General features: G+C 33.0%; 1 protein-coding gene across 12 annotated transcripts in view; it reads right to left on the bottom strand.

Annotated features, from left to right (window-relative positions):
• Nucleotides 1-13,087, bottom strand: part of NEK10 (NIMA related kinase 10) — an 88,769-nt gene that overhangs the window by 13,721 nt on the left and 61,961 nt on the right. For 10 of the 12 annotated variants that reach the window (XR_016467717.1, XM_090142533.1, XM_090142537.1 and 7 more), the window contains exons 29-33: nt 9,672-9,720; nt 7,568-7,605; nt 5,949-5,999; nt 4,436-4,536; nt 1,756-1,866 (exon numbers count right to left, since the gene is read on the bottom strand). Coding sequence is in view for 11 of the 12 variants with exons in the window: in XM_090142533.1 (XP_089998659.1) it covers nt 1,756-1,866; nt 4,436-4,536; nt 5,949-5,999; nt 7,568-7,605; nt 9,672-9,720 (350 nt within the window). In the remaining variant the exon portion in view is untranslated. The remainder of the gene's footprint in view (nt 1-1,755; nt 1,867-4,435; nt 4,537-5,948; nt 6,000-7,567; nt 7,606-9,671; nt 9,721-13,087) is intronic. The other 2 variants (XM_090142536.1, XM_090142535.1) reach the window with 1 other exon arrangement.

The raw sequence follows: 13,087 nt of genomic DNA, 5'->3' as shown, positions 1-13,087 counted from the left end.
TTCTTTAAAACAGTCCAGCCTTCCCTACATAAATCTCTGGTTGGGAGTCTGCCTTTTTCTGTTTCCTACACAATCAGAAGTCAAAGGAGATTTCAACACATTTTAGCTTAATGAAACAGTAGTGAACACAAGTACAAATGTTCTACCTTCTTCTCTCCAAAATCATCCAATGAACACTGCAGACTCCCAAGCTGCACATTGCATAAAGCATTGAGTCGCCTCCAAACTATATTACTGTTATCCAACAAAACTGTAGTGGTGATTATGGTAAAATTCTCAAAATGTGCTTATATGTAAATACTTATTTGCTCTTACTGACTCAAAATACGTGCTACTTCACTCATGCTTATCAATTCCCTATCATTCTTTTTTTTGCTGTTTTCTATTTTGTTTGAGGTAGAATGCCCAGAATTACATTCAGTATTTCTAACACCTTCAATTTACTACCATTCACTTTATAAATACTGCATTTCTTCCATTTTCCTCAATCATAAATACAGTTTTGAAGTTAAAAGCTTTACAGTTGAGATAATTTGTAAAATTGAAAATTAGATTAAATTTTATAATAAACATTTCCTTTACATATCATCTTTTTGGGCACCTTTTCCTGGCAACACTCACTCAGTAACACATTAATAGAAAACATTTTGTTAGATTCAATGTTAAGGTTAAAATACAAGAATCGGTTAACGTAAATGCAGGTTGATTTATAGAACAGCAGATATCCGTGAAACTGATAGCTCAAAGAAGCATCTTTAATTATCTTTCAGATGCACAATGTAAACCAGTGTAAACATTGCATAGCCACTTTCCTTGGAAGTTAAGCATTTCAGATTAACTATTTTAAAAGTAGTGAGCAGACTTAGTAATTGGGGTGAGAGTCAGTCCATCCATAGCAAACAATGACACAGAAGATTGCACAATCCATTGTGGATAGGAGACAACCAGATTAGGTTAGATGGGTTGTATTATGTCTCATATCTGAGAAGTATGTTAAGCAATTGTCCTTGTCACCAAATTGTGTATTCACTAGCAACTGATTTGTCATCAATTCAAAAATGAAATATCTTAGTTTCCATCTCCCCCAGAACACAGAAGCTGAGAATGTGGCTTCTGAAACCTCTACTGACTACTGTCTTCTCCAGAGATATTAAAAGAACATTTAGAAATTCTGATGTTAATCATTAGCTCTTTCCCACTTGGAAAGTATTCACTATTCTACTGGAAAACATGAAGGCATGGTTCTTCAGTCACACAATTCCTGCAAATCTGTAGCATTTTAAACTAATGATACTACACTCATGCTGAATATACCACACTATACCACAGTAGGACATTCTATATTTTGGACACAATGGATGATTTATGTGCTTTCTCAAAATTCATGTCATGCCAAAATATCAATAATAGTAGCAATCTAATTATAAATGAATAAGAGCTTACAAAAATTAAAAGCTTACAAAATATGTTTCAGTTTTTGCCATTCTTTCTTCCTTTCCCTTTCTGAATTCTGATGAGATGAATTTTGTTTTGCAGGACCTCTTATTTACAATATGTGTTCTACTGATCAGAGACAAACTTGAAATCAATATGCAGCGACTGCTTACTTAAGAGACCTCCATGTTTTCCCAATAAAGGATATGATAAATTTCCTTTGAAAAAATGCAATATTACACTCATATTCTTATGATATTAATATTGATAGCTTAATTCAAATAGAAGAAGAGACGACAGATAGTAATTCGTGTACTGCACCTTTTTCATTTCTGATTTCAGATTACAAGGATTGCTCTGCTGACTGAAGAGGGACTTCTTAAATCTCTCAATGACTCTCCTTTTCAAGTTGCACTGCAAAGCTGGAGGAAGCTAGACAACACAGAGAAACAGATGTTTTCACCACCCAATTACACTTCCCATAAACTGCTAATCAGCAGTACCATTACTGAGAAAGTAGCTACAGTGCAAGAAGAAACATTAATGCTTAATAGCCTAGTGATAGGCAACAGTACGAAACCTGATTTTAATATATATTAAAATAATTCTCCTTAGTTCGTTGATTCTGTTAGGCTTGGCAGATTATATAACTTAGTCCTTCTGGACTCAAAGGTAAGAGCCATTATATTAAGTGTAGTATAATTAATGCTAGATTTGCTTCCTTGATCTTTGAGATTTGAGAATCATTTTTACGCTCCAACCATAATGCTGGAGCTTCAGTAGCTTCAGCTGTTGGTCACTGCAGTCATACTGATAGGCACATCTGTCACCGGTCCATCTGATCACCATTCCTATGCGCTGCTCTTTGGAGAAAATCTCCTATACTGTTTCTCTGTAGTTTATCTTCAGACAGTGTTTGTAAAACAATGATTTTCTGTTATTTAGTATACACTTTATAATCACTATCACTGATGTAAATTCACATAGTGCCACTCCATTGAATTCAGCAAGTTATTTTATTACATAAGAAGGCTTTGGCCCTTGATGATTCACATTCAAAGCGCTGTCACAGTATAAATTACAGACTGCTTTCCTTCTGAAACAAACTACTGTTCTTAGATAGTTATAAATTTGGAACTGATACATTGGCCTCACAGAAGCCACTGCTAATTTCCTCTGGCAAACCACGGACTGAGTTTAAGTTCTAAAACTTCATCAGACAGCTGGCTGCATACAGTTTTCTGCTGCAGATAAATATTAGTCTTTTCAGGCCTATACATGAGGGGAAGAACATGATGCAAAAGAAATGGCTGCAAGATACTCTATAGACTACATACCACTGCAATAAACCATGTGCAGTTAATGTACCATGGCAATGCTGGGACATTCTGAGGCAACAATGATAAAGGACTAGTTCACTGCATGAGAAAATCAGCAATGCTCTAGGCAGTACTGTTCAATTTTAGCTTTTGTTTTAAGGAAATCAGATGTCAGATCAGTTAAAAAAAAATTTAAAAGGCTGACGATTTACATTGTGCTTTTTTAAAAGCTTTCTCTTAAATTATTTTCCAACAGATCAGTCTGGCTCTTGTTCCCATGGAAACTGGATTGGGAAGGCTGCTTTGATTGCCAAGAACTAACAGCAAAGAACTCTGCATTGTAAAGTTCAGTTTCAAATTGTCAGCTGAAATATGTAATTGGGAGTTGTAGATACAACTATGTATTATTAAAAATATTCCACCTTATATCTGCAAGAATCTAAGCACTCAAAAAGCCTATTGCACACAGGAACAAGGACAGATTTGGATCCTGGTACCCCTACCTTCTAATTCTGAGACCAACTGACACTGAAAGGTGTTACTACTGCTTCAGTGGCCAATCTAGATAGAGAGCCTTTGAGTTACTGTTAGATCTCAGTTATGAGAACTGGCATTTACTAGTCGGACACTAGAGAAAATCTTCTTCACTACAGAGGGTAAGTTCATTAATATGCATCTGGCACAAACGAGTAATATACGAATACAATAATATACCACATAAAGTCTGAACTGCCTCATTTCAGTTAGCAGGAAATGGGCTTACTATTGCAATAAATTATGCCAAATCCAGTTATTTTAAATTACCATTTTTTCTTTGTTATGATAATGTATTTCCTGTTATCTCTTTCAATAGATCTGACAGTTTGAAGAAAACACTCAAGACATGTCCAATGCATCTAATTTCAGTTATGCTATTATGTTTTAAACAAGTTTGGCTCAGCAATCTGAAATGCCCTGAGGTGATAAACATCACTTCCAAATACAAACCATTCATTTTACAAAGTAAGAAGATGTTTATTTATGAACAGCATATTTTGCAAATAACTGAATTGCAGTCAATCTTTCTGGTGAACAAAAGTCTATCACATTTTTAGCTGAGAGTTCAACTCAGATTTATACCAACTCCATTTTTGTTTTGGAGTCAGCATGAAATAACTTTAACATTCTTTCATTATTAAACATTCAAACAATTTTAAAATAAGTCTGAAACTTGAAAAAATATATATTGACATATTAAAATATTTAAAATTCAATATTTAGGATAGTATTTCTAGTGTAATATTTCTTAAGAAATTATTACCACATATTGATAATAGAAATTATTACTTAGAAAATATTACTATAGAGGAAAGAATTTTATGTACTCTTCATATCAGTGTGCAGTATTGTCACCTGAAATGTTCATATTGCTGACATGACAGAATGTTATAAAAATAAATCACTGTACAATCCATTTTTCTGAGGGGAACCAAAGAATTTTTTCATGACTCAATTATTGCCATCCTCCACACGCTAATATTTGAGGTTAGTCTTTATTTAAATGATGTATTTTTAAAACATCCTGCCATCTGCAAAAATGTCAAGTTCTGTTGTTTTTAACGAACAGCAACTAAATTAGCAGCACTTTGACAACAGCAAATAACTGAAATGGATAGAATGTCAGAAGCAACAGTAATGCATACTTGAGTGATGAAGATAATTTTGTGCAGCTGAATAAGAATCTGCTGAACAGGGTCACTGATCTGACGCACTTTCCTTTGCGATACAGCAATTCCTGCCGATGCTGTAGATGACAACACTAAAATCAGGACAGCTCATTTTACTGCCTTTACATATTAATAGTGAGCACTTTTTAAAACCTGTAGATTTAAATACTGAGTTTTTATGCATGACTTGCTTTCCTAGTAGCATTAGGAACAAGAACAAAAAAGAGTAATCTGAAAACTTAAAAGATTAGATAATGGACTTAATAATGGGTTTCAAAAGGAAATCCCTTCCTCCGATTCATTATACTAAATTTTATGATTCATTATACTAAAATTTACTTTATCTAAGAGAAAAAATATATATATATTAGCGTACCTCACTAATGATAAAAGTTTTTCTATATTTATTCATAAGGAAATCTAAAGATACTATAAACAGAATATATTTTAACAGAATGATCTTTTTCCACAAAATAAAACACTTTTTTTTTAAAGTACTTTGATGTCATGAAATTAATTCTCCTTTTACTACTAAGAATTCCAAGATTATATCTTATACAAACAATTTGGAGAATATTAATATTTATTTTCAAATTGCCTTATAGTGTTGTGTTTTGTTTTATCACAGCTACTTCTTGTTTCCAATACCTAGCAGTAGCTTATTTTGACAGAAAGATGAGGAAAATTTGCAAGAAGCTATGAATTTTCTGTCTCTTCTCTGTATTGCATCAGAAAATCAGCACTTTCTTTTCTTTGTCAGAAATTCCTCCCCATGAAAGATAACCCTACCTAAAAGGGGAATAAGAATATACTGATGGAGATTGCTGGCTTTTTTAAAGTGAATGGTAACAAGAATGAAAATTCCACTGAGAGGGAGAAATACTAAAATTAATTGGTCCACCACTGAACTACTACCATTTCTTCCTGTTGAATTTCTTTCTCCATTGACTCCTCTAAAAAGAGTCAGAAAGGAGACATTCACAGGTTGAAGTTTTTAGGGACTAACCAGATCTGAGTTGAAGCCTGCCAGAAACTAAGGAAATACAGACAATGTAATTCTCCATGAACAGAGACACTTCTGGTATGATCAAGAAGACAAGGACATCATTTCTGTTGTCAGATTTTTTGTTGCAATGCCTTTTGGCAGATAGGTTGAGAGAGGCATTACAGTTTTGCATTTTTTCTGGTCTCCTCTTAACCACAAAAGAGAGAAAGAGAGCATTTCCCTTAAGCTACTTAAAGAAGAATTTAGCTTCATTTTTCAGCTAGGTAATGGTGAGAGCTATGTTGTAACAATCTAATACATGACATGCCACAAATAGAACGATTTTTTCTTTAGCTCTGTTCATCTCATTTTCAGCTATCTGCCAGCTGTTTTACCAATAATAGATTAAGTTCTCACAGCAATAGCATGGTCTTGCCATTACAGTCTTGAAATCTCCTGTTCTTGTTAGGACACCGATAAAAACTTATTTCCTCAACAAGTTACCTTTTTCACTGGTTCCTATTTTGTGGTATTTGACTTCTTTGTTGCTATTGGCTTGTGTTAAAAAAAAAAAAAAAAAAAAAAAAAAGCAAATAAATCAGTCCCCCTTCTTTTTACGTCTCAAAAATGCTTTTTGTTGTTGTTGTTGTTCTAAGAAAAATCTGCTTAATATGAGAATAGAAATGACTGAGCAGAACATAACATGTATTTCTCTGATCTTCAGTGGAGAGAACGTTCCTTTTCTAGTATTCCAGCAACAATTGGACTTAGTGGTCTAAGTAGACCAATTTCTATACTTAAAACACTTATAATGTCTATGTGTTTCAAAGTGAGCTCTGAGGACTAGAGTCCTCAGTTTAGCTAGGAAATTCAGGAGTTTCCATAAAGTCATTTATATTGGGCCACTCTACAGTAGTTGTTTTTAAATAAAGAACAGCATTATTTGGGCAATGAAAAAATGTGCCTGTGAATAGGCTGATCACAACTTAATCAACACTTTCAAGAGCGTAACAATAACAAAACTTAAAGTACATTGGAGAATTCCAAGAAATCAATATATTTATTTGAAATTTCATTTAACAAGAAAGTAGATTTTATTTGGGATATATCTAGATCCAGAAGCAAAGACAACAGGTTAGACCTTATGTAAATTGTGTTGTTTTACTGAAGAAGAAAACATTACTGACAAAAGATATCAAAACTGCTTAAATTACCCACAGGACTTACATCATTAGCAAAGGCTAATGTGTTTGTCTCTAGATCATTACAGCTCTGATGGATTATGGTCGGATAGTTGGTTTGAAATGCGTGTTGTTATTATAACAGCACTCATCAGTAAACAGTACTGAAAAGTGCTAAAAATAGAGGACAAATTTTGATTTGTACTCTGCAATGAAAATTCCTAATGCAACTTCTACGTCAAAAAGCTGTGAAATAGAAGTTAGCATGTGCATGCAGTACTGTTTTCATAAAGATCAACATTCCAGCTACTCAAAATAATTTTATTTCAACTATTATTTAATTCAGAGAATACCGAGTACTACAAAGTCAGAGCTTACCAACTTACAGTATCTGAAGCTTCTCAGTATGAAAGAAAAGTATCATAATTGCAAAATTTGTTTCATCAATGTTGATGGATAAATACATGATAATTTACAAGGGTTCTAATAAATATTCCTTTCATAGAAAAAATTCCAATTGCATTTAGAAGAAGCAGAACTAGGTTAACAAACATTAAAATGAAGTCACACCAATGTAGTATTGAAATTTACTTTTTAAAATTCCGTAACAATTTTTCAGACAACATATTTTCATCTGGAATGTCTGCTTTTCTATCCTTTTAAAACCCTCATATTAGATAATATTATAATTTTTCTTATTGCAAAGAAGAATGGAAGACTATAGGACAGCCACCTTGTCTCTAATCTTAGTGCACGCCTTGCACATGACTAGAGACAGTTTCAGAAGTAGAGGCACTTTCAGAATGAGATCAAGTGGAAGTGAGTTTGAAGAAATAAAAGAGTAGATATTATCTAGGCAACAGAAAAACAAATTTTAAAAACTTGGGAATTATTAAGCTTAATTTCAGTTACAATTTTATTTTGTTCTAAGTTTAAAATTACCTGGTCGCAGTCTTGATCCCAGGCCTTCAGTACAGTCTCTATTATTAAAATAGAATAACAGAGGGACAAAAACAAAAACAAAAAACAAACAAACAAAAAAAAAAACCAACACAAAACAAAGAAGAACTCAGAACAAAACTGTTATAGTTATGCTGAGCATTAGAGGCTGCAGAGGAAATGTTAGTATTCGCTGGATCTTTCTCATGTTTCCTCTAAACAAAGTCTATCCCATTTCACTAGTTTTTGACTGTTCATTCAGAACTCATATAAAGTTTACTCTACTTGTCCAAAGTAGCTTGACTTATAAAGTATATAAAGTATAGAATATACACATATTATTTTCCTATTATATTAGACATTTATTTTCATATAGAATACACAATAATAAAGTTTCAAGAAGCTATGAAGAAAGATAAGAAGATAGTGTTGCTAATGTTTAAAAAGGGGCAGAGATGGAGAAAAAATAAAAGAAGTTGTTGCTCCAGCACTCAGCCAGTAGAAGGTTGCCATTATTGATTGTAACAGGACAAAAGCTGGAGAGCTAGTGAGTGACAAGTGACAAACTGCATGGTTATGTTCTTAGCAAGAACATCTTTGAAAACAAAAATAAAGGACCATTTTTGAAGTGATAGGAAAAGCACAGCTAGAAAAAGGGTGATGATGATAGGGTTGAAGGTAAAGCTATAGAAATGTTCCTTGTGAATGGGTACTTAATGGGCAATTGAGTGACTAGAATGTATGCATTGTAACAGTGATATTGATTGCATGACAGTCCTATGAACTCAAGCATCAATTTAAGCAGACAACTCAGTGGGAAAGAGTATATCTTAGAGATGTAAAGGCAGAACAGCTAGATAAATATATTAATATATATTCTTACATATTCTTATATAAACATATTCCTGAAGGCAAGTCTGAGAGACATACAGGTTAAAGCAGAGGCTCAGATGTCAAGGTATTACTGGTCAGGATGGGTAGAAGTAGAAGCACAGACAAATTTTCATGTAGTTATACAGAACTCAACTGTAAGCTTCACAGCCAAATAAAGATCTTACAGAGATGAGCTTACAGAGATGAGCTATAATATAAAGCTAATTTCATTATTTGTAGCATGATTTTGCAGGTATGAATAACTACATGCAATGAAAAGATGCAAAATTAAAAAGACAGCAGATTAGGTGATAAAGCCATGTGCAATCCTTGGAAAGGTCCTTAAGAATAGCTTAACAGGATGGGAGAATGGAGTCAGAAAAACACTGTTTTAAGAAGATTAAGTTAGTGCCAGTGGTAAATAGCAGAACAAGAAAACAGACCCTGATTTGGAAGAGGTTATTAAGTAGCTTAATAAGAGATGTTTTAGTAATATTTTTTAAGTATAACTGAGCCTATGGAAACAGGTAAAAGGGATCAATGAAGTTATCATAAGGAAGTTAAAGTTAAAAAGAAAACAATCAGGAGGTTTTTTCGCATGTGAAAGAAAAACAGTAATTAAGCTATAAAGAACAGAATCTCTGGATGAGGACAGAGACATCAGAAAAAATAATGATTGGTAAAGAATGCATTTGAGGCATTTCTGAATTCATTACATCAGGAAAAGAAAGATCTTTGCAGGGAGAATGGGAGTGGCCATACAATATTTTGTTTTCATTTATGTTTGGGAAGCAATGAGCAGGACTACAGAATTTGAAAAAAATTAAGTTTGTATAGAAGGCCTACATGAACTCAAAGTGTTGTGATATTATTTGACAATATCAAACAAGAAAATAAATTTTGCATGAAAAAACAGCTGTGAAAAAATTCAAAACCAGAATTTTCTAATCAACTTATATCATTTTAATAATGATGTAGTAATGTCCACTTATAAAACTTCATCAGTTTAATGCCAGTCCTTAAATTATTCACGTAAAGTTTCTTGTGCAAACATCTTCAGGGCCTCAAAGCACTCTAATTATTGTAGGCTGATACAAAATGAAGTTGTAACAGTGAATAAGGAATTGTTTAATGGAAGTAATTGTGCAGCTTTTCTGTTGTGAATTGACTGACTGTAACTGATCATAACAATGACCATTTTATAATCTACATTAAAATTATAAATAGTACGTACCTAATCTGAGGTTGTCTTTCAGAAGTACCAAGGCTTTGTTGTATGATACCTGAAACAAATGCATAAATATTGTCTCTGCATTAAAAAATAATTATAGATATCCATGATCATTCTTTCTATTTCTCAGATATGGTTTGAAAATAACTTTTAAAAATCAGTGGTAGACAAACTAAATTCACATTTGCTGTTTGACATGCCAAAAATGTGCTTGCGTTTTACTTCCAACCCTGCAGAATTCACAGATATTCACCAAAACAAAGAACACATGTAGGCTGCAGGACCACAGATGTGTCTGGGTTAGCATTAAGTACTTAACTCAGTTACTGCTATCACTATAGTTGCAACAGCATCTCTAGTCTGTGTAAGGAGATAAAATATTTACCCACTTTCTAGGAGGACCTTGGATGGGTTGTCTAAAGCTTGTTTTACCAGAGTTTTATTGCCACCAGTCTATTAGTTAACTACTTAAACTTACTGCTTTAGTAATTATACTGATTTTAAGACAAGAGTATGATGAAGTATTGGTCAAACATCCAATCAGCAATAAAACTGAACCTGAACATATATGTCATGCATTGCATACTGCCTAAAAACATGAAAAAGGTGAGTAATACTTGGTGAAATTGATTATTTATGCACCTGGAAAGTATTGTCTTAAAGCAAGCATTTATCTTAAGCTACCATCTTAAGCTTGAGACTTTAAACATTGCTACAAAACCATTTATTTGACACTAATTCTGACATGAGGTCACTCTATCCTACATGGTATCTCACTTTGAAAGAGGAGGAATAAATATATGCTTAAATCAAAAGATATTTCATCTGGCCAAAGGTCTAACTAGAAAATGAGGAAATTTATTTTTCCCATACAATCAATAATTTTCAATACAAATCCCCACCTTCTTGACTACAAAAGATGTTCTCCCACACTAGTAATATCACAAGCATTCCTATAAAACAAGAATAGTGCCACCTAGTCAATCAAATAGTAGCTTAGAAGAAAAAAGATAACAAACTTCTTACACTATTTTACTTACTGTTGGTATTACTACTACAGTCATTAGTTCTAGAACAATAGTAGCTTTCAGAGAGCAAATATTTCTGAGAATCTTAAATCTTCTTGTGTTCAACCACATTTTCAGCTGTGAACTGAAATATAGTTCCTCTATTTTTCCTATTTATCTAAGATGCTCTGCCTTGAATGCAAAAAAAAATCTTGCAGAAGACTGGCTTCTGTCACACGGAATTCACTTAAAACCATCCCTGAATTATTTACCTTTTATTTAAGTCAAACTTGACTTAACAAGACACACAGATTGAAAGAAAGAAAGAAAAGAAACGTTATTTTATTCCTTGCTCATGTTTGCAAAACAGCCATTGAAACTCTGTAGCAGTTAGACCAAAAGTAGATTTTGTGAGAGTACTTGTTATACACAATAGCAAACAATGTAGTTCCTTCTAGATGTAAAAATATTTCAACTAACTTTGACACAATAGATAGGAAAATGCAGCATCTACCATCTAGAAAGCAAACAAGGACTTTCAGAAGAAAAAGCTGACAGTTCCTATTGATGGAATACATAATTTACCTGTGTTCGATGCAGAAACCATAATACAAATACAAAACTAAAATCTCCTACTGAACCTGAATAACATTGCTTGAGATAAGCATTTTGAATTACACTCAAAAGGCATTTTGCCTTTAATATAATATAATATAATATAATATAATGTAATGTAATGTAATGTAATGTAATGTAATGTAATGTAATGTAATGTAATGTAATGTAAGAATATAATATATTTGGGAAATATATGTAGGAGAAAAACCGTAATGGAAGGCACATGGCTAGAATGCTGTTTGAACACATCTTTTTCCTGAAATTTTTAAAACAACTCCCTTTTTTCCAGTATTCATATACTAAATTGGATCTGAAATACTATACTGCTTGTTTCAAATAAATGGTCTCTACCAGTAAAAAACTCATATCTAAATTCTCTTGATCAGTTACTTGACTCATAACATTTGACTTGCAAATCTGCCAGCTTATATTTACAAGCACGTGGTATTTCACACCAAAGAGTCTGTCTCACCACTCACTGTACATGGCAGAGATGTAGTATTTTCTGATTCTGAAAGTTGAGAAAATACATATTAAAATTTACCAAAGAAAACTAGAAATCATGTTGCAGAACAACACTAAACACCAGTCAACACCCCTCAGCTCCCTTACTATCACTTATTATGCTAGAACCCCACTGAGCAGCTACATCAGGGAGATAAGTCTCTTCATATTAGATACTATGAAAACACATTCATGTGTTCATCTTGTCCTTCATTAACAAAGGATAAGGAGATTGAGACATCTAAAAGCCATTACAACACATATTCACATGTGTATATGTGCACCCATCAAAACTATAGACTTTGGTTACAATCCTTAGTCTTTTGTGTGAGTTATACTAATTAGACTAAGCCAGACAGAAAGAAAAAACAGATGTGTAGGAAACTTAACTAGCATAAGTCACAGAGCACATGCTAAATTCTGATGTTCAGCTCAGTGTATTAACCAGATCATATTTCTTTTTACCATGGTTACTCCTTTATTATGGGTGGGAAGAGTAAGGCAACTTATGTTTTTTTCAAATGCTTAACAAGAGGAGATTTCTCAGTTGATTATCTCCTGTAAAATGAAACATAAACCTTCTGCGTCTTTCCTGTTTTGTGCTCATCGTTGCTAGGATGCAGAAGACACACAAGAACCAAAGATTTTGATTAACATAAGCTTTTTTTTCTGAATAGCTCTATGAAGATCCCTTAAGGACATTTTAAAAAAATCAGATGAGTCACCAAGAATTTTTCTGAGTGGTACTTCAGCGTTTAGTCAATTATATAATAAAAGTAACCTCATAGCATTCATTGACATCAGAGCAAATAATCAAGACATGTTCCACGATAGTTCAGTGTTTTCTCTTGCAGGCATCTTATCATATAATTTCGAGAAAAGACCTTACAACATGATATGAGTTGAAAAAACTTGGAAAGATAGAAACTTTCTATCTTTAGAAAGAAAGTTTCTAGATAGAAGCTTTCGCTGTGGAAAAAAAAAAAAAAAAAACCCTCTGAAAATACTTTTAAGTGTAATCATTGATAGGAAAATTAAATCAAGATTTCATCTTCCTAAATGACCAGTCTTAATTAAAGAAGCAGTAACTTCTGAAATCATGAAATCCACCACAAACTATAACTGTTCTGAAAAATAAAAAAAGGTCTGTGATCAGAGAACTTACAAGGTAGCTGCCTCTTAAATGCAGATTATAAATGAAACTAGAGCTCCAGACAGCAGTTGACATCACTGAGTAGGTATTTATTTCCCAAGAAGTTTGTTGTTGCACTCAAAAACAAAGTCAGAGCT

The sequence above is a fragment of the Phasianus colchicus genome, chromosome 6, assembly GCF_987193195.1.
Source record: "Phasianus colchicus chromosome 6, bPhaCol1.hap1.1, whole genome shotgun sequence".
Lineage (NCBI taxonomy): Eukaryota > Metazoa > Chordata > Aves > Galliformes > Phasianidae > Phasianus > Phasianus colchicus.
The sequence above is the reverse complement of the archived record's forward strand: the minus strand, read 5'-3'. Positions and strand labels throughout refer to the sequence as shown.